We start from the raw sequence: 26,523 nt of genomic DNA on the forward strand, positions 1-26,523 counted from the left end.
ACAGACAGAACAGATCACTCGCTTAGAGGTAATATAATAAGCTTCAAGTTGAGTCCTCTGAGTTCTGGCCTGGTAAGTGCCTCGGAGCCTTCTAGTGTATTAATAAGCACACACAGCCAGTGTCCTACAGGAGAGTGAGGAGTCCCAAGTGACTCAGCAACACTGACAAGATGCCTCCCAACTTGGCAAGCCAGAGAGGTGGAGAAGTACTGGCTGGCAAATGCCACGCCTTTCAGGGTTATTGGTAAACATTCCTCCTTGAACTGGGGGATCTCGACCCAGCAACAAAATAGTGGTCTGGCCTCTGTCGCAGTGTGATTGTGAAATGTCCTCCTCAGGCTCAGCTGGTCCCCTGTCGGTGGCATTGTTCTGACAGGTGGTGGAAATGGACATGGGCCAGTAGGTTACAGATGGCAAACTCTCTGCTTTGTCCGTCAGGATGTAGCGAACAGTATGGGCTTAAGTACACCCAGCCCTGCCTTCTCCACCATAATATACTGTACTCTAATTAATTGATTAGTTAATTAATTAATTTAATTATTGTTTACTAATTTAATTAACCAAGCTAATTAATTGACAAAACCTTCGTCCTTCAAGTGCTCCTGTCAGGTATTCTGTCACAGTGTTGCAATGGACTTTGATGCAGCCATGAGCCAGCTTTTAAATCCTACTCCCTGGGCAAGGAGCTCAGCTCAAGTGACTGCTACAATTGAGGACAATGATGATAAGACTCTGACACAATTCTAGGCTTGCAACCTGTATGATCACATCAAGAACCTCGCTCAGGCTGGAGTGATGTCACCAAGGACTATGTGTATGGAATCTGGAGGCTACTTGAAAGCATCACCCACAACTTCAAAGGAGTTTATCAAGACGGAAAGATGGCAAAGCTCAGCGGGCCGTGGACACTGTAGCAGGAAGTGGACAAGGCTGGCCCTGAGAAGCTCCTGCAGGTATCTCTGAGCAGACAACCAAGAAGGGCCCCTGCCCCACAGCTGAAGGATTGAAAGAGGTATAAGAAAAAAAGAGCTGTGTGGTGGTGGCGTACACCTTTGATCCCAGCACTCAGGAGGCAGAGGCAGATGGATCTCTGCGTGTGAGGCCAGCCTGGACTACAAAAGAAGTTTCAGGACAACCAGAGCTACACAGAGAAACCCTGTCTCAATAAACAAATAATAATAACAAAATTTTAAAAGAAAAGAAAAAAAAATCATAAGGAAACCCACAGCAGAGGGCTTAGCACCTGAACTCAGCAGTGGAAAGTTTGTCTCTCTCAAACAAGAATGTTCATGTGCCCTATCTGCCCAAAAGCCAATCTACCACGAGGGCAGAAAAAGCGGGCATGCTTCATGAGCCTGTTTCTGTAAAGAGGGGCCCTGCTCGCAGGTCCTCTGGAGAAGGTGGACATGGTGACGAGATGTGGCGTTTGATAGCAGTACTGATGCTACCAGCCTATAGAGTCCTAAGCTAATGCATTCATTTGTGCCTGGTTTTCCTGGAGAAAAAAAAAAATTTAAGTAAAAAGCACAACTTCCAAAATAAATACATAAAGAGAGTAATTTTGTGTTGTCATACAATTGAAGAGCTTTAAAAATACATCTTAGACACACATTTTATCATGTTAAAATATAAAGCAAAAGAATACATTGTTTCATGGAAGACGGGAAGAGGAAAGACCTTATTTTCAAGCAGAGTCTCTCTGGGTGGGTGTGGCAGCTCAAGCCTGGTCAGCATTCAGGAAGCTGAGGGTGGAGGATAGCCACAAGTTTAAGGCCAGCCTGGGCTACTGAGTACAACTTTGTTTCCCAAACAAACAAAAAGTCTTCCTACCCCCATTTCTAAGACTAACATCCGCTATACATATTTCTTAAACACTAGCTGGGAACGGTGTTGTGCTCCTGTAATCCCAGCACTTGGGAGACTGATGCAGGAAAATCATGAGTTCAAAGCCAGCCTGGGCACATAGTTCCAGACCAGCAGGAGTTACATAGTGAGACCCTGTCTCAAACAAAGGAAAGAAAACATGGCGGGGGCTTCACCTTCCTCGATACATTAGAACAAAAATTGTCACTTAGCTCCTTCTCAGGGAACAGCTCTCCAGACCTGAGGTATGCCTGCCTTCCTACCTAAAGCCTGGGGACCCCACTTAATAGAAAGTGCAGCTGTCCATGAGCTCTGCTTAAAACACACATACCCGGATCCTCTCCATGAGAGTCTTTGAAACTGTCACATCCTCAACCTTTCCAGTGGACCTTCCAAACCGTCAAGCCCCTTTGGGGGTCTGGACTCTTGCTTTGAATATCTGAGAAATTGCACACATGCGCCTCTTTCCAGTCTCCCTTTGGGAGACACAGGATGCTGTCCCATCACACCCTAACGAGAAGGATCCTGGAAAACTGGAAGGGAGCTGACCATAATGTAGGGCAGACAGGAAGATTGAAGCCTCTTGGGAGACTTCTGGGTAGTGGGCCCTGAATAGCCGGTGGATGGCCCAGGGAAACGGAGGTGGGAGATGGCAGCTGCTCATCAAATGCGGTCCTCGTGCTTCCCATGAGCCAGCCTCATGGTCTCCTGCTTGAAGAGGGTGGGGCTGCTCCAGACTGCAGGCAGTTGTGAGATGGTAAAGGAAGATGCCAGCAGCAGAACCTGGAAGTACAGAGGTGATGAGCATTTATCACCAGAGCCTAATGGTCTGAAAGACCTATGTGCTCCACCCAGCAATGGTGATTCAAAAGCAGGGGCCAACGTCCAGGCCATGGAGACAGGGTTGCTATAAATGGTCTCCAATGGCCAGCAAACGCAGACAATGAGCAAGGTTGTGCCTATGATCTAGATGAAGGAACCACTGATGATGCCCAAGTGTGTAAAAGCATAGGTGACAAAGATGCCGGTTGTGCCACTGGGACCCGAGATGAGGAGTTCATGATTGGCGGAGGCCCAGGTTACACACTGCGGTGGTTCGTTTCCATTGTCAGCTTGGTTTGGAATCACCTGGGAAACAGCCTTGAACGGTTGTGTGAGCAGGGTTTCGGAAGAGTCCCCCCAAGTGTGTGACACTGTCCAGAGACTGGGGTCCTGGACTGAATTAACATGAAAGGGAGGGAGCCAGGGGGCATTTCTCTCCACTCCCTGACTGCGAATACAATGTGACCTGCCGCCTCCACCTCCTGCTGTCTTGCCTTCTGCAGCAGCCACCACCCTTGTGGCTGTGACAAGCACCTGATAAAAAGCAACTGGAAGACCAACAGAAGAATAGATTTATCTCAGCTCATATATGAAGGGAAACAGTCCTCATGGTAGGGAGCAGGCCATGGCCTAGGGTGCAGGAGCAGGAAACCTCTGATCCCTGTTCCACAGGAAGCAGAGAGAAGACTGCCGGTTCCCTTTGTTTTCTCCTTTTTATTCTGTCTTAAGTCAAAGAACATGGAATGGTGGTGCCCACATTCAGAGTGAGTCTTCCCTCTGTGGTGGTTTGAATGATAACAGTACCCATAGGCTCTTATGTTTGAGAGTTTGGTCTCCAGAAGCTGGAACTGTTTGGGGAGGATTAGGAGGTGTATCCTCATTGGAGGAGGTATGTCACCAGAAGTGACATTCAGAAGATTCTCTCACTGTCCTCTCTCTCTGTCTCTCTCACCTGTGAGTCAGATACAAACTCTTAGGCACTGCTCCAGCGTTGTCTGCCATGCTCCTCACCATAGTGATCATGGACTAAATCTCTGAAGCTCTAAGCAAGCTCCCAATTAGATGCTACCTTTTAGAAGTTGCGTTAGTCACGGTGCTTTATCACAGTGAGAGAAGAGTAACCAAGACACCTCTTCAATTAGATCTCTCTGGAATCTCACCTTCACAGGCATGCCCAGGGCTTGTTCCCCAAATGTATCAAAATTACATCAAGTCTACGATAGACGTTAACCATCATGTATTTCCTGCTATGAAACCCCTGAGACAAAACAAACAAGCTTTCAGCTCAGATGTGTAGCAAGCTGCTCCATCTAGGTTTGTGTAAAGACACTTCATGATGTTCACTGTGGCCAGACAATGTCTTTCTTAGAATATATTAAGCAATGCATTACTGTATCAGCATGGAGTATATGTGGATCTAATTAGGTTTTTTTTTCCCTGTACTGGTCATTGAACTTTGGTCCTTATACATATCTATTAGATCAGCAATCCTCAAACTTTGGTCATGATCCCCTTTAGGGGTCAAATGACCCTTTCACAGGGGTCACACATCAGATACCTGCATATCAGATATTTACATTACAATTCATAACAGTAGCAATCTTCAAGTTATGTAGTAGCAATGAAATGATTTTATGGTTGGGGTCACCACAACATACTGTATTAAAGGGTCACAGCATTAGGAAGGTTGAGAACCATTGTATTAGACAGATAGATGATTGAAGAATAGATGGATAGACAGAGAGACAGACCGACAGATATTGGCTCTCCAGTAATGCAGGAGACAAGCCCAAACCTGTCAGGCAAGGGAGAATGCTGCAGTTAGAATGTGAAAGCACTCACTGGCAGATGCCCTCCTCTTTGGAAGAAGTCATTTTTTTCTCTCACAAAGCCTTCAGTCCTTTGGATGAGGCCAACCCACAACAGGGAGAATGATCTGCTTTACTCAAAGTCTACTGATTTAAATGCTAATCTCGTCTTTTAACATGCCTTCACAGGGACATCTGGAGCAGTATTTGAGCAAATCTCTGGGAACCACTGCGAGTCAAGTTGGCTAATATAATTATAACCTTCTTTGCATTTAGTAATGTAGTGTGTATTCATGCTCCCTGCCCAGGAGAGGCTCTAGGTAGTAAGTGATATACATTTGTCTTCCCAGGCTGGAGTAGCAGAGAAGCCCACAAGAACAGGAAAGGGGGTTGGTGGACACAGGAGAGGAAGGGAAATTTGAAGATTGATATATGTTTGTCTGGTCATGTGTGGTGTGGCCTCAATTGCCAAGTTCTTGCTCTCCACCAAGTCCCATCCCTACAGCTGAGACTTTGTGGTTTTTCTCCTGTTTCTCCACCTATCAATTATCTCATCTAATAGATGTATTGATAGTTACGTAGATTCATACTGGGCTGAGAATGTAGCCCAGGTGGTAGAGTGCTTCCCTAGCATATGTGAGGCCCAAGCTCAGTCTCAGACCTGAAGAAAATGATGAGATCCATATATATCTCATATAATACATGCTGAGGCAATAATGCATTGCTTAACAACTTTCTCTTCTCAGCCTCAAAGTCCAGTCTGTCCCAGTGGAAGGACCTGTGGGCAGGTAGGGTGATTGTGTCCCCATTGACCTCTCTTCTAGCTTTTCACAATGAAGAGACCCAGCCTGCTCCTGTATGCTGCCCTTCCTGGGGCTTCAGACACAGAATCTGTGATACCTGGCACCTGCCCTGGGAGCTGGCTCCTTCAACACAGCTCTCTCTATTCCTCCATGAGCCATAGAGGTGGCCCAGTGCCCAAGTCAGTGGCCTGCCAGACCACCCTATTGCTGTCACTAACCTGACTTCCCAGAAAATCTCCAAGCCTCCCTCCAGTGCCCAGACACTGCCCATAGCTAGCAAGGGTACCATAACTGGGCCAGTGACCATGTGAGTCTCAATCTTACTTTTCTCCCTCAGACACTACTATCCAAAGCCCTGCCCCATATGAGAGGTTAACAAATTGCCTGAAAGAACACAGAGACTCATACCAACAAAGTCATACTTGGCTTCCAGACATAGCCCGGGGAACAGGTCATTTCTCTGTGTGACCCTAAATACCAAGTGTAGCAGAGATGGTGTCAAGTGCCCTTTTAACCTCTGGGTGCCTGCCACCATGATCCAGATAGCCATTCCTTCCCTCTGGAGACTCACATCCTGGGTCAGGCAGCCTTCTTCTCCAATAGCAGCTGGGAATTTGGATGTACTATGTTCACGGGCTCCTCCCGTCAGCATCTCTCCTGGCCCCATCCTGGCTGCATTGCTGCATCCGCCAGGTTGCCGTGAAGTCGTGCCAGATGTGTAGTGAACATTTTGGACAAGTGGGGCTGCCCTCCTGGGTGGAAGGACCTGTGGGCTGGGATGTAGTCACCTTTGAGAAGGATCACCATGTAGGAGTGGAGCGATAATAACCTAAAATGTCAAGAGAATATGACGGGGCAATATGTTGTCCTTCATTCAACTTATAAAATTCAGAACAGTAAATTCAACAGTTCAAGAAAGCAAAATCCCAGCACCTGGGAAGTGGGAGCAGAAGGATAAGAGTTCAAGGTCAGCCTGGAACATCTAACAAGCCTCTGTCTTGCACAAAGGTAAATGAGTTATTGTTATTTTCCTGCATGCTGTAGGCAAGTTGGGCATTATGGTCATGAACAAAGCAAAGGCACAATGTCAGCAGGAGTCACTGGAAGCCATATTGCAGGGAGTGAATGAACCGCCAATGGTGCTAGGCCTTGTGGTCTCAGATTCTGCAGAGCTGTGACGCTGTGGATGAAGCAGCTGCTACCCTTACTGCTCAGTGGAAACAGAATCAGCCAGGACCATGTATCAGACAACGATAAAACACCAGGGCTGGTACCTGGCCCTTTTGGGAGACATAAAGCAGAGCATCATGAAGACTTTTCATATGTGCACATTACCAGGCATGGTAGCACACAGCTTTAATCCCAGGAGGCAGAGACAGGGAGGTCTCTGTGAGTTCAAGGCTAGCCTGATCTCCATAGCAAGGCCACAGAGGGAGACCCTGTCTCAAAATAACAACACAAATCTAGTGGTAATGAAGGCCCAAGAAGTGGGATGTTACATTAATCAAACCTTTTATCACTGTGACAGAATATCTGGTATAACTTAAAAGAGAGAGGATTTTGCTTGGCTATCATCCCAAAAGGGTCATTCCATCACTGTGGCAGGTATGGGGAGGGGCTAAGCAGTCTACATCAAGACAGTGGGGCTGTTTTGGAGGAACTTTTTATGTTGCACAGAAAACAGACAAAGGGATCCAGGGAGGAACTGGGGCAACAAAGAACCCTCAAGGGCACACACCCCCCCAGTAATCTACTTCCTCCAACTAGGCCTCACCTTTCACCTTCTCCCAATAACACAATAGCATGAATTCATCAAGGTATCGTTCTGTCATTTGGTCAGAGTCCGTGTGACCTGATTGTCTCTGGAAATGCCCTGGCAGACACTCCCAGAAGTGTGCTTTACTGCTTTCCTAAGTGTTTTTTAGTCTAATAAAGTTGGCAGTCAAAATTAACCACAACAGGAAGGATACGGAGAAGCGCAAAGGGGACTTATCTATCAGTGAGACAGTCCTGGATGCTGATGTTTGGGCACAGCTGGGTTGATCAAGGCACAAAGAGACTGAAAGTGTGATGATGATAGATCTGGACCCTTGATATGGGGTCTGGAAGCTCCGGGGGTAAGCGCAATGACTCAGTTGGCAGAGATTTCCTAAGAAGGGGGTCATGAGGTGAACACGAGAGGTCTCCACAGCATTAGAGTTAGCACCCTCAGTGCCCAGATGGCAAAGTACAGAAATATGGAAATGAGCTCTCATCACCACTGTGTCCCCTCCCTCTGACTCAGGACCCGGTTTGGAGGGACCTTTGCTCAGGAGAGTGTACTGCCCGCTCTGGCATTCTCACCACCTGTGCCCTGCAGGCCCAGGGATCCCTCTGTGGGTGAAGTCAGTACAGCTCCCAGGCCTTCCACACGCTGGAGCTCCTTTTGGAACCACACCTTGTAGGCTGAAGAAGAAGAAACTGAGGTGGAGAACAATAAGAATCTCAGCCAAGCTTTACAGGGTGTATGGGGTGGGGGCAGGGAGGAGGTGCCTGGCTCAGGTCTGCTGTCACATCTGCTGTGACGAGGTTCAGATGAAGGAGTGCCAGAAGCCAACACTTTCCATTTTCTCCTCGGTGGGCCTGGCCTGAGAAATGAGGTCACCCAGCTCTGGGGTGCAAGGGACAGTGGCTACCTTAGAGCCTGCAGAACTCATCTGGTACTACAGGTGACCTTTGAGAGGTGAGCAAAATGTGACCATGTCTGGCCACAGAGGGAATAGCCTGACTGGCCTGACTGCTACAGTGTAGGACTCAATAACATATATCATCCAAGTGTCCAGCTTTCCCCACGGGGACATGTAAGTCCCCCCATGAGCTTTTCCACAGGTGCACAACCAAAGTCCAGATGGGTCAGTCCAGCCTGTCTTAGCTGGAGAATAATGATGCCCACAGGAGGCTGCGTCTTCTGATATCAATTAACTTCATTAAGACAACCGTCCACAGATGTGCCCGCATGCCAAAGCGGTGTGGACCAAGTTGACAATTAAAGCTAGCCATCACAAGTGTGCTGGGTGGTGCAGAGAGGAAAAGCATTAGGACTGCCATTCACCAAAGCTAGGCCACACTTCCGAAGTCAGCCATGAAACCTGAAGCGAAAAGAGCCTATGCCTTCCTCATGCGGAACTCCGGCTGATAATGAAGCTTCTGGAGGTTGCATCGGATTCAGGGGAAATTGAGAGCCAGTGAGTGAGAGGGTGGGGCAGGCAGCTGGTGGCTGGGCTGGGTGGGAAGGTAGATGACGCCCCCCCCCCCAACTTGGTTTCTATAATGAGGAAGTTCTCTGCAGCTCAGTTTCCTCTCCCTCTCTGAGCGCCTGAAACAGGAAGTCTGTCAGTTAAGCTGGTAGTAGCAGCAAAGGCGACTTCTGAGAGGCAACGGGCGGCAGGTCTCGGCCGAGGGCCCTTAACTGCTCTGTTGGAGCGTCTGTCCTGGGAGTGGCTGTTGACCCAGCCCAGGAGGCCCGTGCCTGCCATGGTCCCTGGGTGGAACCATGGCAACATCACCCGCTCCAAGGCAGAGGAGCTACTTTCCAGGGCCGGCAAGGACGGGAGCTTCCTTGTGCGTGCCAGCGAGTCCATCCCCCGGGCCTACGCGCTCTGCGTGCTGTGAGTACCCCATCTCCTCCCGACTGTCAGATCCAGGAACCCCTGGAGGGTGGATCCAAAGGGGAAGCCCTGTCATCGGTTTCGTTAGTTTTATGTCACAGGATGATGGGAACTGGCTGCCACTTTGTTACTCTAAGGGGAGGGTAGAGGTTGGCAACCTCTGAGGCCCACTTTGGACCTTGGCTTTGGAGTCCTGGGAGCCGTGTCATGACAGGCTTGTGTGGTGCTAGGGCTCTCTGAGTCACTCTGGGCCTGCCCCACACTGCAGCCCCCTCCTCCCCCGGGACCTGTGGTGCCAAGGGCCTCGCTGGGGTCCTGCTCTGAGCCAGGAAGAAACTCGGGCCTCTCTGGTGGAGGGTGCATTGGAAAGATCTTGGGTCAGCACACGAGTCAGTCAGGGACCCAGTGAATGGCGGCAGTGGTAACAGGGATCCCTTCCTCCACCCAACTGAGGTCTTGGAGCTAATTCTATTTGGGGAGCTGAGTCTGGGGAGCATTTAATCAGGAAAGGACTCCTGGCCCAGAAGGTTTTATTCCAGGGTTCAAGGACATGGGGAGCCACAGAGCTGCTCTTTGAGTGGTTGTCTGCCTCCTTGCAATGTCCTCATCCACCTGGGTCTCTGTCCCGGTTCCCCCAACAGCCCAGCGTGAGGATGTTGCTGAATGTGCTGGCTATCCACAACGGAGGAAACAGCCACTCACTGAAGGTTCCCTTTAAGCACTCCATCTGTCTCGTGTTTGAGGAAGGTCCTTAGCCCCACAGCCCAGTGCTCTACCTGTGTCCCAGCTTCAGGCTGGACGAGGGCAGGAACACAGCCAGGAAGGGTGTGTCTACTTGAACAGCGCAGGTAGCATCTGATAGAGTGTCCCTGGACTGAAAGATCTTTCAGAGCAGCCAGGGCCCTCCTATCTTCATTCAGGAGGGAAGTGGGTGACTGACCACAGACAGTTCTGAGCTCTGACTCATGTTGGGACCTGCTGTGCTAGGCATTTGTTGGCTGGTTTCATCTTCAAGATAGCAGGGAGTGTAGGTCCTCTGAGCACCTAGACCTGCAGATGAGGACTAGGAGGCTTGGATAGGTTAGGGACCAATAACAGCCAAGGCTAAGGTCATTTGCTCCCAGAGACCACCAGCTTGTGCTGGCCTCCTGCTTCTGCCACCATCAAGCCAGGCATGTCGGTGGCTGCGGATGCAAGCAAGAGCTGGGGCATTCACAGGGTTGGGGGGTACACTAGACACCAGCGCAGGCTCATGGCTGGCTGACCGTCTTGTGCAGGTGGAGTTAGCAGCCAGCTTCCTCACACCCACCAGCATGTCTCAGGAGAAGCACTGCAGGTGGCCTGGACCTACCCAAAGCACCATCCCTTGGGGATCTACCAGTGGGGGGCCCTAAAGAGGGGCAGGAAGGTACTTTTCAGTATCTTTCAAGCTCAACCTAACTCCATTGGCCCAGTTACATTTTTACACCTCAGTGGGCTTTAGGCCAGGGGCGATTCTGTTGGGAGTTGGTTACGGGCGGAAAGACTGTGGTGTGCATTGGCTGCCAGTGGGCACCATGGTGTGGGTTCTCTGACTCTAAGCATCTGGAAGGCTGAAGTCAGAGCAGAAGGAGCCTAAGGGGTCTTTCTTGCAGGACCTTTAGGCAGACAGCTCTCTATGTTGCCTTCTGCTGTCTCCCCTGCCTCTGCCTCAGCTGTCTTCAGTTCCTGCAAAGCCAAGGTGAGAAGGAGATTTTCAAACTAAATGACTGACTAGCACAACCTCAGCGTACAGAATCCTTTCATGCAAAAAAAAAAAAAAAAGAAAGAAAGAAAGAAAAGAAAAAGAAATTGCAGGAAAAAGCATACTTTCTTAATTTGAAAAAGTGTTAGAAGCCAGCCCTTTAATGCAAAGAGACTTCCTGAAAAAACAAACTTCACATCCTTACTTTCCCCTGCTCCCTGTGGATGACGGAGCCCCGCCCACCTCATCCCCTGTCCCCTCACCATGTGCCCTGGCTAGAGTCCAGGCTCCTGCCAGAGAAGATCAAGCCAGCAGCCTCAGGACTGTGTCAGGGTAGAGGGCAGAGGTGGGACTACAAAGTGGCAATGGGATACAGGGTAGAGGTAGGGTACAGGGCAGTAGAGTTCTCTTCAGTTTCAGAAATAATAGATTTGACATGTGCGCTGTCTTCCTGGACACCAGCCAGTCTGTGTGGACTCTGGCTCACCCAGCTGTGGGTCAGGACTTAGTGACCCTGCAGCTGTAGCTTCAACCATGTCCCTTGTGACTGAAGGGACAACAGCAGCAGGGGCCCCGAGCCTGTGTCTTAGGCATGTTTGCCACTCTGGGAAGAGCAAAGCATTGTCAGGAGGGCCTTCCTGCTAGGAGATTTGACTAGACACACCTGGGAGGGGGGTAAAACAGACAAGGTTGCAACTCAGAACCACCCACGTGACAAAAGAGCACACATTCACCCCACACCCTGACCTTCACTTCCTTGAGAGAGGTCCATGCTGTCACCTACTGCCAAGCAAGAAGACTTTTACCTCTTCTCGGTCACTCAGAAAACCTTGGTCTACGGGAGCCTGGAGTTATACTGGGGTCCCAGAGTACTGGGCCTGAGACCTTGCTAGTATGGTTAGTCTGCCTTCCTTGAAAGGGAATGTGAGCTCTTCTAAGTAGGGCCTGTGTCACCGTCACTTGTTCCTACTCAGTCCCTCCGAGGTGAGTCAGCTATGCCCTAGGGAGCCTGTGGGCCCTGGGCGGGATATTGGCCAGGTATGGCCTTATAAGGGACTATGAGGCTCTTGAGCAGGGACAGCAAAGCTGCCCAGGACTGCGTGTTGTAGGGAAGATAATACTTCTGGAGGTAGCTCAGGCTATGCAGGGTCTGTGACTTAGCCAGGCAGCTTTTTTTTGCCGAAGCTGCATAGGAAGTGTCTGAATGATGGCCCAGCCCTTGGATACAACCTGGTCTTTCTGAAGGAGCTGACCAGGCCTAGACAGAGCCCAAAGTCAACTAGGTCAAGTTGGCTACTGTCCACGTGAGTGGCATTTCCCCTGAAACCACTCTGGGGTGATCTGGCTTCCTCCTTTGCAGGAAGACTGTGGCTGCTTTTGGTCCAGCCAGATGTGTGAGGGATTCCCTCAGCATGTGGCCTTTCATAGTGCATGCAGGGCTGATGGTAGAGTAAGGTTCCATCCCAGAGACAGACAGAATGCCAGATAGCCCTGGACTTGGTAGCTCTGGCAGTGCAGAGAGAAAGGGGGGAAAGCACAGGACATTTACCACCAAAACTGCCTTCAGAGAAGGCACTCTGGTCACTTGAATGAAATCCTTTGACCAGCCACAGGTAGGGGATCAGGCCCCAAGCCTGCCACAGGTGGTAAAACAGGGCTGGTTTTCAGGACTAATGGAGAGCGCGGTGAGGACTGCATCGCACTTGTTCTTTGGTGGAAAGAGAAGAATTGCAGAGAAGGGGCTTGTGAGGGTGGGAATGCCTAGCAGAGGGGTCAGGGCATGGACCGTGCCGTGAGAGAGTATGATATCCTCACTCTTCCTCCAACCTCCTCTTAAAGTTTCTATACGGTTTCCACAGCATGATGATGACTTTTGTGCAAACACTGTGCAGTACTGTTTTCCATATCTGGCGTTGAAGGCAAATGAGGGAAATGCCTGCGTAGGCCGGAGCCAGAGCTGCAGGCCCTGGGCTCCTGAAATTCACTTGACAGGAAAAAAGGCTTTTGTCTGAGAATGAGGCTCTTGAAGATTGCGTCCAAGACCAGGAAGGAGGGCTAGACCCAGGAAGGCTTGTTCAGTTATATCATTTATGTGAAATGACAGAGAATAACTACATCTTTGCCCAGGCCCAGCACGCTGGAGCTTTCTTCCCGAATGGGCACCGGCCTAGGTGTATTTTGCAACTCTGCCTACCACATAGGTTAAATTCACCTGCGCCAGGACATAGCACTTCTTAATTTAACCATTCCACCACTCTGGGACGCGAGGCCCCTGCCTCCCTGCCTCGGGGGGGGGCAACAAGATTCTGCTGTTGTTCCCCATTTCACGCTAGGGCATTCAGTTGTGAGGAGCAAGACTCTGGAGCTGCCCAGATGCTCTTGTGTTGTATTGGCAAGGTACCCAGTACCCCAGCTCCAAAGTGAGGCTGGCCAGACCAGTTCACTGGCTTACAGTGCCTCAGTTTATACACACATAAGGAAGTTAATGGACACACTGTAAAGTCACCCATCCACCTGCTAGTTTGTGGCTTAGTGGCCTTAGTAAGTCATATAGTCATACAACCAACACCACGGTCTAATTTCAGAGCATTCTCATTATCCCTAAAAAAAAAAAAAAACCCACTACCCATGAGCAGCTCCTTAAAGCTCCCCTTGCCTCTGACCGCTGGAAAGAGCCGTCTCCGTTCTGTCTCTAAGGATTTGCCTGACTTGTGCATTTTATGTATGTGGAATTATATGACATACATCTTCTCGTATCTGACTCTGTTCACTCGTCATGACGCCTTCAGCTCACCTGAATTGTGGCAGACATCCATCTTCTGGGCAACTCACCGGTAACCCATTGTGTGGACAAACCACATTTGCCTGTTGAATGACTTTTGCACCTCTGAATGTTTTTACTTTTTGATTGTTATGAACAGGGCTGCTGTGAGCAGTCATCAGCCACCTTTGTGTGGTCTGTTATGTAGCCTTGGGTATGGCCCTGAGAGGCAGGGTTGGGTCATGTGGTGGATTTTATGTTTAGCATTTTGAGGAACTTCTGAGCTCTCGTGCTCATATGTGACACCCTCTCTACCAGCCATGGTGAGGGTCCAGTTTCTCCACTGGTTTTTATCTGCTGTGTATGTGTGTGCGTGCGGATTCTGGTGCATGCACACATTTGCACATTGGGTGTGTCAGTGAGAGGACAACCTCAGGAGTTGGTTCCCTTCGTCCACAATGTGGGTCCCAGGGATTGAACTCAGGTAGCAGGTTTAGTGCCCTTACCTCTGAGCCATCTCACCAGCCCCAGCCTTCTTTCTTTCTTTCTTTCTTTCTTTCTTTCTTTCTTTCTTTCTTTCTTTCTTTCTTCCTTTCTTTTCCTTTCCTTTCCTTTCTTTCTAAGACAGAGAAATGCCTTGGAACTTGTCATGTGGGTTAGTTAGGCTGGCTGGTGAGAGAGGCACCAAACCTACTTTGCTGTTGTTGGTTGGTTGGTTGGTTGGTTTTTAATGTGTATTTTGAGCATCAAATCGGGTTCTTAGGCTTACAAGGGAAGCACTTTACCAACACTTATCTTTCCAGCCCCTTACCTCTTTGTGTGTTTGCGAGCTGTGGTCTCGTAGCCTAGGCCAGCCTCGAACTCCCTAATATAGTCAAATTGGCCTTGAACTCCTGATCCTCCTTCTTCCACATCCTAAATGTGTTCACCACCATATCTGGCTGTCTTTTTATTATTCTACCCAGCTTAGGGGCTTTGAAGCAGCATCTAACTCTGGTTTTAATTTGTTAACAGTGCTAGTGGGTAATTTGTATGCCTTATTTGGAGAACTGTCTATACAGTCTTTGTACATTCGAATAGCTGTATCATTGTGAGGATAAGATAGAAAGACAGGAGTAACACGAATAGCCCAAGGCCTGGCCAGAGACAGGCCACAGTATACCCATTATGTGCTTTGCATATGCAAAAATACAGCTGGCCATTAGTTTTATGAACTGAAAGCAACCAGAGATATCTCAGAAGCAGAGGAGCAGAGAGGACCCATCTGTGAAGAAAGTTCCATGACAGGACAGGAGAGCTGTGACAGTGTCACTTCCGGGACTTCCTGGAGGCCTCTGGGAGACACGGAGCTTGTCATGTGGGGCCTCCACAGAGGAAGCGCTCAAAGCGATTGAGGCAGGAAGAGGACTTCAGTGACGCAAGAGTGTCTGGTGGCTGCTGAGCCACCAGGGTTGACAGCCTGGAAGCCTGAGGGAGGGAGGGGCCTGGGCACAGACACAGAAAGAAGAATGCCCAGGGGACAGAGAATAAGAGAACAAGAACAGAAGAGGCAGGCCCCTTCTGACCCTAGCCCTGACTTAGTAACGGAGGTGCCGAAGAGAGGAGAAAAAGCTAGACAGGACACAGAATGTTCCATGGGAAAGAGCCCCACATTGGTAGCTGTGGTGAGGAAGAGAGGGTGAGGAAGGTTAGGAGGAGGAACCTATGTAATATATGGGGTTGGCTTTTCCACAGATTTACTCTGAACTTAGCGCATATGCTCTTTTTGTCTCTGTTACTTAGAAATGCATCTTTTTGGGTTAGGAAGGTGGCCCCATTGGTCACGTGCTTGTCTTGCACAACCCACTTGGTGCATGCTATAATCCCAGTACTGAGGAGAATCCTTGGGGTCATTGGCCAACCAGGCTACCTGAATTGATGAGCCCCAGGCCAGTGGGAGACCCTGTCTCAAAAAAATATTAGATGGTATCTAAGGGAGGAATTGTGCTCTGACCTCTCACACATTTACATGTGTATATGTGTGCCCCTACACACTTTCATGGGGCATACTACTAGCGAGCACCAGAGCCCATCAGATTGGGCTTACTTTGCCAACTGGCTAAAGGAACCGCTGCAGAAAGAGAGAGCCCACGTGTCCCTGCAGCTAGCATGGCAGTGCAGGGGTGGACAGACCTGGGGATAAACGCTGAAGTCAGCTTTCCGGTAACAGTGGTGTTGGCTGAGTGTGGTGGAACTCAGTGCGACTGCACGCTCAGAAAGCCGAGGCAAGAAGACTGCCATGAGTTCCAGACCAGCCTCCCAGTCTACAGAGCGAGACCCTGTCTCAACGTAAGCCTCACCACGAGCTAAGCCTAAGGTGAAAAAGTGTAAGACAAACAAAATCATCGCCCAGTCACCGGGAGACCGGCGTAAGGCTTGTTAGTTGGGTGGTGTGTCTTCTCACCCTCTCTTTATATATATGTAATCTCCATCACATCGTATGCATACATCCACTCACACACATACATACATCCACACACTTACACACATATGTATGCATACACACACAGCACCACCTCTCACTGGGTCTGAGGCTTCCAGAAACATCAACTTTCCCCACCTAGTTAGAATTTCTTCCTAAACGTCACCCCTGCTGGAAGCACAGGCCCCTCTTCCAGGACATTTCATGCTTTATGGAATGCTGCTTTGACTGGCATTTGCAGTATCGGCAGTCTTGCCGTAAGTGCTGCAAGGAAGGCCGTGCAGCAGAATGGTTACGCACGTTACTGGATCGTGCCTACCTCCTTCCAGTATCCTGTTCTACATCTTGTTATTTTTAAGAGAATTGCAGAGCCATAAGGTGAAAGGACATGATGCATGCTCATTCTGATTTACTGTTGATTGCTGGTCTTGTTTGAGAGGCTTGCTGGCTGTCCTCTTTTGTGGATGGTCCTCTCTATTCTCTTAGCTTCTTTTCATCATGAGTTCCAGGCCACATGGACTATATCACGAGGTCTTGTCTCAGTAGCAGGTGCAGTGGCGCTGGAGATAGAGCCCAGTAGTTAAGTGCTTGCCTGGTGGGCATGAGGTCCTGGGTTTAGCCCCCGGCACCTGCGAGGGAAGCTGCAAGCCTTGTCATCTGCCTGCATGAGTTATCTAGGTCATGTTTGTGCTAAGTACAATTTCATGACGGTCTGCTTTTAAGCTTTATATGCTCTGACATGGGAGGATCATAAATGTCTGCAAAATCTATAGCTTTGTTTTCTTCTGTGACTTCTTCCTTGGATTTCCAGCACAGAGACTCCTTCTGCATGCAGAAACCCACCCATGAGGGTTAAGACTGGATCTTTGTAGGGAATCAACTCAGATTAAGGAAAGAACTTCCAGAAGTTTGTCTAATTACACTGGGCCTGAGCCTCCTCATCTGAAAGCTAAACATAAAAGGATCGATGTGATAGAATTGTTGCGTGTTGACTGAATAACATGTATCAAGTGCTTAGCATCCTAACTATACAAACAAATGCCGCAGCCATGGCTGTTATTTCTGTATCTTTTTCATTGTTCATGTTGAAAGCTTAAATCTTTTTAGACTCAGTGGATGACAAATGATAAAGATTTGTGCATGTTTTTCTCGAGTAGCCATCTTTTCCCAGCCTCTTATTAAATGATGTATGCTTTTTTCCCTCCACGACTCCTTTGTCTGCCACATCCTGAATCTTACAAAGCTCTTTCTTGGTTGTTTTTCTGTCCAAGTTTATCCCCCTACACCACTACACAAGGCATTAGCATAATTTTACAAAATGTTTGGGGATTTTCTCATTTACTATATTCAAGTGTTTTTCCAGGTAAACCAGGTAAAAATATTTTTCAACTTGAACAAAACTTCCTGTTGTGACTTTGATTGGGATGACAGAAAACCCTACTGTAAGCTGTGAGCTTGGCATTTAGTGACATTCAGTTTTACTGTGTCATTTCTTTGATTGTGTAATATTTTCTCATACAGGCCCTGAGTATTTCTTGTCTGGGTCTCCGCTGGCGACTTTGTGTTTTTGTTGCTGTCGTAAATGATACATTTCCCTCACAGTTACTGACTGGCTCATGATAACGGATAGCCTGCGTAGAGTTTTATGCTTTCATCTTTTATTCTGTCCCTTGCTTTGGCAGTTCCTTGTTAATCTTTCACCTGCTTCTCTTGTCTTTTCTTTCTATTAAAATGTTATTATGTGTGGTATGTGTGATGCCATGCTTGGGCACAGGTATGTGTGCACACATGCTTTGTTTGCCATACATGTGCCTGGAGGCCAGAGGAGGGCATCTGGTACCCTGATCCATCACTCGGACGTCTGGTACCCTGATCCATCGCTCTGTGCCTTGTTCCTTGAGACTGAGTCTCTCACTGAACTTGGGCTTGCTCTTTTGGGCTAGGCTGGCTGACCGGGCCCCACAAGGTTCCTGTCTCTGACACACCCTGCCTCAGCACTGGAGTTACATATATGTGGGATCACACCCAGACTTTTTAATCTTTTGAGACAGGGTCTCACTGTGTAGCCCTGGCTGATTAAGAACTCACAGAGGTATACCCACCTCCCAAGCTCCAGGATTCAAGACGTGCATCACCAAACAGGCTCTAAACCGTGCTTTTTTACGTGGCTCTGGGAATCCAAACTCAGGTGTTCATGCTTACACAGAAAGTATTCTTACCTAAGGAACCACCTCTCCAGCCTCAACTCTTTTGAATAAGCCTTCATATCACCTACAAATCAGGATCACAGGGTTTCCTTCCAAATGCTTACGCAACTTGCTCAAATTCCATAGCTCATTACAGTGGCCAGCATTTCTAAAGTAATATAGTAGCAACTGTTGGATAAAGAAAAGATCTACCCTAAGGAGAATCTCATATACCCTGCCAAGTCTTTTCTTCCCTGGGTTACCTTTTGGTCGGGGCATTGTATTACAGCAACAGAAAGGAACTGGGACATGTGGGTTCTGGGAATGTAGCTAGCTCCCTAAGCCTCACCATGCTGTTTTGAAACAATGAGTTTATTTAAGATAGAGATAACACCTCTATATCATTTGTTGGGTGTGGGACTCTCTTTTGAGTGGTGATATATTTTTATGAGTCTGATGATGCTTCTTTTCTGACAACTGAGAATTGGGGGAGACAGCTTCTTTTAGAATCAGTCTATTTCTAACCAAATTACTATTTCAAACAAAAAGCAACAATAACAGAGAGACAGAGAGAGAAAGAGAGAAGGAAAAGAAAAAACCCAAGAGGGATGGGGATGAACGACCCCACCAAACCAACAAGACCCAGGCATTATTGGGCCAAGTGATAAACTCTGACAGACAGACAGCAGGCTCCCTTCTACGGCCTGACTCTCATGTCTTTGCTTCTTAAAACTTTAGGTCAAGAGTGACCACTTGGGTCCCTAGTACTGAGAAGGTTTCTCTGCCTGTTTTTGCTCCACCTCTCACCTGCTGGCCAGCTGAACCCTCTTTCTATTTTCTCTCTTCTGTAGGGGCCCAAAGAAGCAGTGATGGCCTTTGACAGTGTGTCGATTTTAGCCCTGCAACTCCAGTGTTCCTTAGGTTGGAGCAGAAGGGATAAACACTCTTGCTTCCTGAGGCTCAGATACATTTTCTTATTCAGTGTTAGCCAAAATGACTTGTCTCCCCTCTTTATTGGGGTATGGGGACAGGGTCACTTTGTAGTTGGCTTTGAATTCTCCGTCCTTCAGCTTCAGGCTCCTAAACGCTGGGGTTATAGGTGTGTAGGACAATGCCTAACTCCAGGTGGCTTTCTGAATGCAGGCTTCCCTCTGTTTCCTACCCCATCTTTCCAGGCTGCCCTGTTTCCTACCCCATCTTTCCAGGCTGCCCTCTGTTTCCTACCCCATCTTCCCAGGCTGCCCTCTGTTTCCTACCCCATCTTTCCAGGCTGCCCTCTGTTTCCTACCCCATCATCTTCCCAGAGGTGTGCAATATTTCCATGTTTACTTAGAGAAAGCATGTGCAAAGACAGTTTTCTAGATATTAGAAGTGACACATAGCGAGAGTCACAATGGGATTTACAAGCAATTACAGGTGCGGAACGTGGAGAGAGACAAACCCTGTGTCTGATTTTCAAGTTAGACTTCGCCTCTCTGTGGGGCTCACTGTAATGAAAGGTGTTTCTGGGCATTGTTTGCCCAGGGATCATCAGACTTGACCAGCTTTCCTACTCCCACATGACTGCCCTGTCCTCTCATAGCGAAACACAACTTTTCATACGATTTCAAGATTGTCCAGAGACGCCCTCACCCCTTACCCACCTCTCTCCCCAGCAAAGGAACTTCCCACTTCTGCGCATCCTCCAGGATCAGCTCAGGATAGACGTCTGTCCCTCGGCACTAAGGGAAGGTGGCAGTGCAGAATTCTATTTCCAGACCTCCCTCCCTCGAGAATGGGGGATATCCTTTGGTAACAGAAGGGAGGTCTGTCGTGATATGGATCCCCAGTGAGGATACTGGGAATTTTCTTGACTAATAGAGCCTAGTGGCAGAGAAGAGTCCCAGCTGAGAGCCAGTGTCAGCAACTCCATATTGCTACCAAATCACTGAGAAGAGCTGACAAGGACTGGGGAGGTGTCCTCCCCAAAGAGCAAGGACTATGCTGTCTAGACCATGGTCTGGAGAAGCAGAATTGAGCTGTGGGATCTTTGTTTTCAATATATCGATCCCCTAGCTCTGAAGGCCATAGGATCAAATCCAGGGCCTCTCATATGCTAGGCAAGTGCTCTACCATGGGCTACACACATTTTGCCTGTAATGTTTTGTAGGTCTGTAGAAGTGTGTTGTGCATCCACACATGCATGTCTGTATATTATGTGCATGTACATGTGGGCATATGTGTCATGCATGTGCAAACATATGTTGTGAGCACATACTGCACATAAGACCATGAAATGGGACAGCTGCTGATGAATGGGGGAGGTTAGCTTCCCTATGGGGGCCCCAGAATGCTTTGAAGTTTAATTTTAGACTAATGTTTTCTTAACGGTGATGGTGGTGCTACTGTGTGGATATTGACAGTGTTCAGGCAGGGTCACCTGAGGTGCTCCTCTACTCAGTTCTGATTTTGGCCTTAGTCACATGAGGCTGTTTCTTTGTCTCAGTTTTTAGACTATCTTTGAGAAGGCCAGGAAGGTTCTTCTTGATTAAATTAAGGGGGTTTTCCGGTTTGGAGCAGCCATGTCTTTGTCTCTCTGTCCTTTCTTTCTGACTATGAGCCCTTGTGGCTCTTCTGTGTAGCTGCCCCCAGCCTAGGAGAGCCGTTCTCACCCACCCTCCTTTGCTTATCTGTAGGAGGAAGTGTCAGGGCTCCAGAGAGATAAGGTGCTGGAGCAGGGCAGAGCTGGCTCTGCCGTCCCTGTCTCTGCACAAAGTTGAGGCTAGGAGCCATGTTCTGAGGGTTCTGTGTGTTCCTGTGATATCTCTGAGAGGTGAGATGACAGTGGGCCAGATGGTGGTGATATCAACCTGGGCTATGGAGATAGGTTGGGGTGGAATAAAAAGTTGGGACTAAAGCCAGAAGAGCTCTCGAGAGAAGCTTTCCCATGGGGAATGAAGCAACGAAGTCATAAAATCTCCCAAAAGCATTGCCTCCAGATTTTTTAAGTATATGAATATAAAACCATAAGAGAAAATATTACAAGGCTGGCCATACTAAAAAAAATGTAAAATTACACAGTTATAGAAGATAACTGACAAACATTGTTAAAATAAATAATATCAAAACCCAAGGTTCCAGAGGTCAGAGTCTTGTAAGCAAGCACGAGATGACGCAAAGAAAAAGTGAGACAAAGACATAAAAAGGGATTCAAGGAAACAGAAACAGCCAAGAACAAAAACAAGCTGAACCTTTCTCACAGAGAAAGGCAAATTAAGGCAAGCTGTGGTGGTTCTTCCTCTCTCAGATTTGCAAAGATTAAGAAATCTGATAAGCCTGTCAGCAGGGTATGGGGAAATAGACACTCTCATATCCGTTAGGAGAAAAAGAAAAAAATGTCAGCCTCATTGGATGGCAGCTGGTAGTCTCTATGAAATATGAAATGCCAGCCAGACACAGTGGTTCACACCTGCAATCCCAGCACTCGGGAGGCTGAGGCAGGAAGATTATCCAGGAGTTTGAAGCCAGCCTAGGCTACATACAAGTGTGTGTGTACATACATACATGTGTGTAAAATGCCTATGTCTTTTTGTCTAGTTGACTGTATCTAGTTATTTGTTTACCCACAATAACTAACAAATTCTGACATATGTAGTGAGCCAAAGGCTTTCGATACATGAAGGCATTTAGTCTTACCAGCAGCCAGGAGATGTGGTGTTGCTGTCATGTTCTTTTTATGATGAGGAAACTGAGACAAAGTGTCATCCATGTATACACAGTATAGGAGCAGAGCTGTTTGTTCATTGCAACATTACTTATGAAGGCAAAACATTCAAACTACTCAGCCATGGTCAAGGGCATGACAGTGTATCCACGGGGAAGAATACTGAGAATGCCAGAAAACCATCTCTCTCATGTGTGTCTTGGTTATTCCCCTATTGCTCTGAAGAGACACCGTGGCCAAAGCAACATATAAAAGAAAGAATGTATTAGGGCTCACGTTTCCACAGCGTTAGCGCCCGAGATCATCAGGGCCGGGAACATGGAAGCAGGCAAGTAGCTGAGAACTTACATTGTGATCCTTTCGAAACCTCAGCGTCCACCCCCAGTGACAGGCATCCCGCAACAAGGCCACAGCTCCTACTTTCCCAAATAGTTCTACCAACCAGGACCAAATAGTCAAACTGGTGAGCCAATGGGGGACATTTCTCATTCAAACCACCGTAACATGGAAGACCTTGATGATATTTTATGGAGAAAGCAAACTTTATAACTACATAAGCAGTATGATTTTATATGTGTCTAAAGAGATATGTATTACAATCTTCTGTGTGTGTGTGTGTGTGTGTGTGTGTGTGTGTTTAAATATTTTACAAATAAGTCCAAGAAATTCATGGGCTGTAGGAAGTACATATTTTTCATTTTCTATCTTCTGTGTATGGCTTGTTTTTCAATATATAATCTTTTCGTTGTTTTGTTTTTGTGTCTTTTGTGCATCTGGTTGCTTTTGGTTTAGGGTACAGTCTCATGTAACCCAGGCTGGCCTCCATCTCCCTATGTAGCTATGAGTGACTTTGAACATCTGATCCTCTTGCTTCCACCTCCTGAGTACTGGGATTACAGTACTGTATATGGCTGATATATAATGAGAATTGAGCTCAAGGCTTCATGAATGTTAGGCAAGCACTACCAACTGAACTGTGTACCGACTCTCAATAGAAAACCTTTAAGTTGAGTTAAATAATAACGTGTGCAACTGTAGTACTGTGTGGCGCATGGAAGGAGTGAAGTGACTTTTTATGAGATGCACTTTTATTCTGTGGGTGTAGCCTACATATAAGCATGCAGTGTCTGTGGAGGCCAAAAACGGACACTGGATCCCTTGGAATTGGAATTACAGTTGGCTGCAGGCCTTCATTTGGGTGCTGGGAACTGAACCCAGGTCCTCTGGAAGAGCAGAAAGTGTTCTTAACCACTGCCACTTTTCTCCAGCCTCCCTAACTCTCATTTCTAAATTGGAAGCATTGTGGTGTTGATAAAATTGGCCTCTTCTTCCTTGGGGCAACAGGGATACCTAGTTTTCACTGTTCATGAGGACTCCAAATGGAGGATGATGTGGAAGAGGCCATTCTAGCAGGCTTAAGGATGAGCCAGTGGTAATTAATGATCCCCAAAACTGCTCACAGCCTCCCAGGCTCAGCTGGGGGGGGGGCCAATGGACTTCTGAGGCCACCAACTGACTCCCATGGCCACCATGTGACCAGATAGCAGCAGGCTGGAGACTGCTCAGCCATGGCCCCTTCCGAGATGTGAGTCCTCATCTTTAACAAGCCCTCCCCTTCAGAGATTCTAGGAAGGCAAAAAGGGCCTGGGATCCCTGAGCCACAGAATGTAGTACTTCTAGAAAGAGAAGGAACTCTTGGTACTTCCTCTAGAGAAGCAACCAGAGCTCCCCAGCCTGCTGCAAATCTCAGCGTCCAAAGGGGTAAAGCTCACTGCAGGAAGAAGGAAGCCATAAAAGCAAGGGGAGAGGCCCAGAAGGGGGACTGAGGTCTCAGCAGAAGGTGGATACTGGGGAGCCTCAGCTTAGCTCATGTGTCCTTTCTGAGGTTGTACCTGGGTCAGTCACCGTGACACCATCTTGCTGAGGCCCCTGGGAGTTTGGGTTCTTCAGACATGTCTCTTGCCCCATTCTGTTGGACAGGGCAACAGCTGAGAGGCGTAGAAGACCCTCTAGATGATGGGCCCATTGAGATCATACCCTAAAGCTATCTAGCAACATGAATGGCATGTCCATGGCCACTCTTTGTGTGCTGAGGGATGGGAAAACAGTGCTGTATGCAGGACTGCGAAACATCAGATTTAGGTCTGCCTCAGAACACCACCAACCCTGACATTTACAGGCTGTGTGCGAGAGCTCCCCAAGCCATGTCAGAGAGCCATGTGCCCTCTGGTACCAGCAAACATTGTTTTCCTGTATGGTTTCTAATGTCGTCTTTGATCTATTTCAGGTTTCGGAACTGCGTTTACACTTACAGGATTCTGCCCAATGAGGATGATAAATTCACTGTTCAGGTAAGTCCCGACCTGACTTGTGTCTGCTCAGGGAGAAAACAAAAAATCAGAAGGAAAAGCGAGGGCCCAAGGAGCCTCAATGTGAGGACCCGGGAGAGCTTCGCTTTGTCCAAAGCTAAGCGTTTTGGACTTAGTGAATGACAGTGACTCTTCATAGATGATAAAAGTAAGATGATAATCACACATGCCAGGGATTGTTGGTGGCCATGGCTGAGGACACAATGATGAAGGAAGCCAAGTCAGTGGCTTTGCCTTGATCCATTATTTTCTTTGGCTACCACAGATGTAAATGTAAGTGACCCAGGAGGCAGCTGAGGGAGGTGAACTTGCAAGAGAGTTGGAAGATTAGATGAGATGGTGCCTTTAAATTCCCATGGCTCCCTTCTGCCCACTGAATCTGTCAGGGCATATGAATTCACTGCAAAAAGACAAAATATACAAAGCTATAAATCAACACACTTATTTATTTATTTATTTATTTATTTGTGGGGTATGCCTGTAGGAATCAGAGGACAACTTGCAAAAGTTAGTTCTCTCTTTCTGCCATGTGGGTTCTGGAGATTGAACTCAAATCCTGAGGCTTGGCTGCAGTTACCTTTTACACCCACTGAGCCATCTGGCCAGCCACAGCTGAATTTCAAAAGAAAAAGAAAACGTCACTGGCATCAAGCAAAGCTTGAGCAGACCACCTCAGTACAGCTTGTGTGACAAACACAAGGGCTTTGTTTGACCACAGCACGTGGCAGCTGGGTGGTGGGGAAGGCAGGGAAGCCATTTTTTTGGCCTGGCTTCTTTAAGAAAACATGGAGGTGTGCAGAGAGAAGGAGGTGATAGTCTCGGTGTCCTCGGTAGAGGAGGGCCCACGTGTCACTAAGTTCACGGAGACTATGGTACGAGCCATACCAGTGTGTGGGACACACCTGGGCAGTGCAGAATGAAAGGCAAGCATTTAGGCACTGTGTCAACAGAGCAGCAAGGAGCAAAGCCTTCAGGGTTTAGCTGAAAAGAAACTAGAAATGGGAAGGCAGAGGCAAGGCACATTGGTGACTTCCAAAATTTGAAAGGAATCATTATTTAGGTCAAAGAGGTAGACCCACAGCTGCCCTGACAAAAGACAAAACTCCCCAGAAACATGGAAGAGAGAGAAGCTATGAATAAAAGAAAGCCTCGCAGGGTGACTACTGATAGAATAAAAAAGAAATCACTTCTAATTACTTCCACCAGCCGCTTGGGCCAGAGAACGGGACTGGCTCCATCCAGATGTAGCAAAGTCTCCTTCCAGGGGACAGGTCTGAGCCCACGAAGCTTCATGGGAGAGGCCAGTGTGGGCCACTGTGAGCTTGAGTGACTGCTCCACAGCACAGCAGTGGTCAGGCCCAGCACAGCTTCTCCTTCCTCCTCACCTCAGCATGAGCACCAGGATGGAAGGAGGTCTGGCTGGAAGGTGTGCTCTAGGGGTCAGGGAGTGCCTGTCCCAGCCCAGGCTTCGGTGGAAAGCAGCAGGACAGATGTGGATACACTCAAGCAAACACTCATTGTAAGGTTTTTGGCAGATGTTTGTCATCTGAATGCTTTCTGAGATGCGGTTCCACCACTCCTGAGAACAGAGCTGGCTCAGGGGAGGCAGCTTAGGCAAGCAGTGGACCTCCAGGTCTCTACTTTTTTATCTAAATCTAGGACTATGTGAACTTTGCCTGGTGGCATGTGGTCCTTGGCAGGTGGCTTCCTGCTAGGAGTGAACTCTGTTAAGTTAAAAGTTAGTCGGCGGCTTTGATCTTTATCCCCATTTGTGGTTTCTTCTATTCCTTCAAAGTGATGAAAACTTTAAGTATGACTGGAAAAGACGTGACTTTGTGGCTTCTCGTTGAGGGTTTGTGCCCACAGCTTGTAAATCCGTAACTCCGCCTGTCTGGAGTCTGTGCCCACGCTGTCTTCACACTCTTGCTTCCGTGGCTTCCTGTGACCCTGTCAATGACCACAGATCTTCAGTGGGCTTAGGGGCTCACTCTGGTTGACTTGTGCAAGGGGCCACTGTCCTTGGTGGCCAGAAGAACACTAGAGAAGCCTAGGGCTTGGAACCAGAGGCATTGGGGCCCTGGCTGGGTTCTACCTCCGTGAGTCAGCTCTTCCCTGTGGGTTTGCTTTTCCCTGCTGACAGCAGTACCGGTCTGAAGTCCCAGTCCCCAGAGGGAATCTGATTGGCTCAGCCACCAACAGCTTTTTCTGCCGGGGCCACTCACAGGCTACTGAGCTCTGTGTTGCTTGGCTGTTAGGAAGCAGGTACCCGCCCACCACTGACAGATGGGGACAGAAAGTAGCTTGCCAGGGCAGTGGACAGGCCGTTTTCACAGAAGAGATAATTTTTCCAGTCTTGCTCTTGACCTGGGACCTTCTT

At 48.2% G+C, this 26,523-nt stretch overlaps 1 protein-coding gene across 2 annotated transcripts in view; it reads left to right on the forward strand.

The window, feature by feature from the left end:
- The first annotated feature begins 8,659 nt into the window (after positions 1 to 8,659).
- Positions 8,660 to 26,523, forward strand: part of Inpp5d (inositol polyphosphate-5-phosphatase D) — a 100,717-nt gene continuing 82,853 nt past the window's right edge. For both annotated transcript variants that reach the window (XM_021644613.2, XM_021644615.2), the window contains exons 1-2: positions 8,660 to 8,943; positions 24,065 to 24,128. In XM_021644613.2, coding sequence (XP_021500288.1) covers positions 8,810 to 8,943; positions 24,065 to 24,128 — 198 coding nt within the window. In that variant the 5' untranslated portion in view covers positions 8,660 to 8,809. The remainder of the gene's footprint in view (positions 8,944 to 24,064; positions 24,129 to 26,523) is intronic.

This window comes from Meriones unguiculatus, chromosome 15 (assembly GCF_030254825.1).
Source record: "Meriones unguiculatus strain TT.TT164.6M chromosome 15, Bangor_MerUng_6.1, whole genome shotgun sequence".
Taxonomy (NCBI): Eukaryota; Metazoa; Chordata; class Mammalia; order Rodentia; family Muridae; genus Meriones; species Meriones unguiculatus.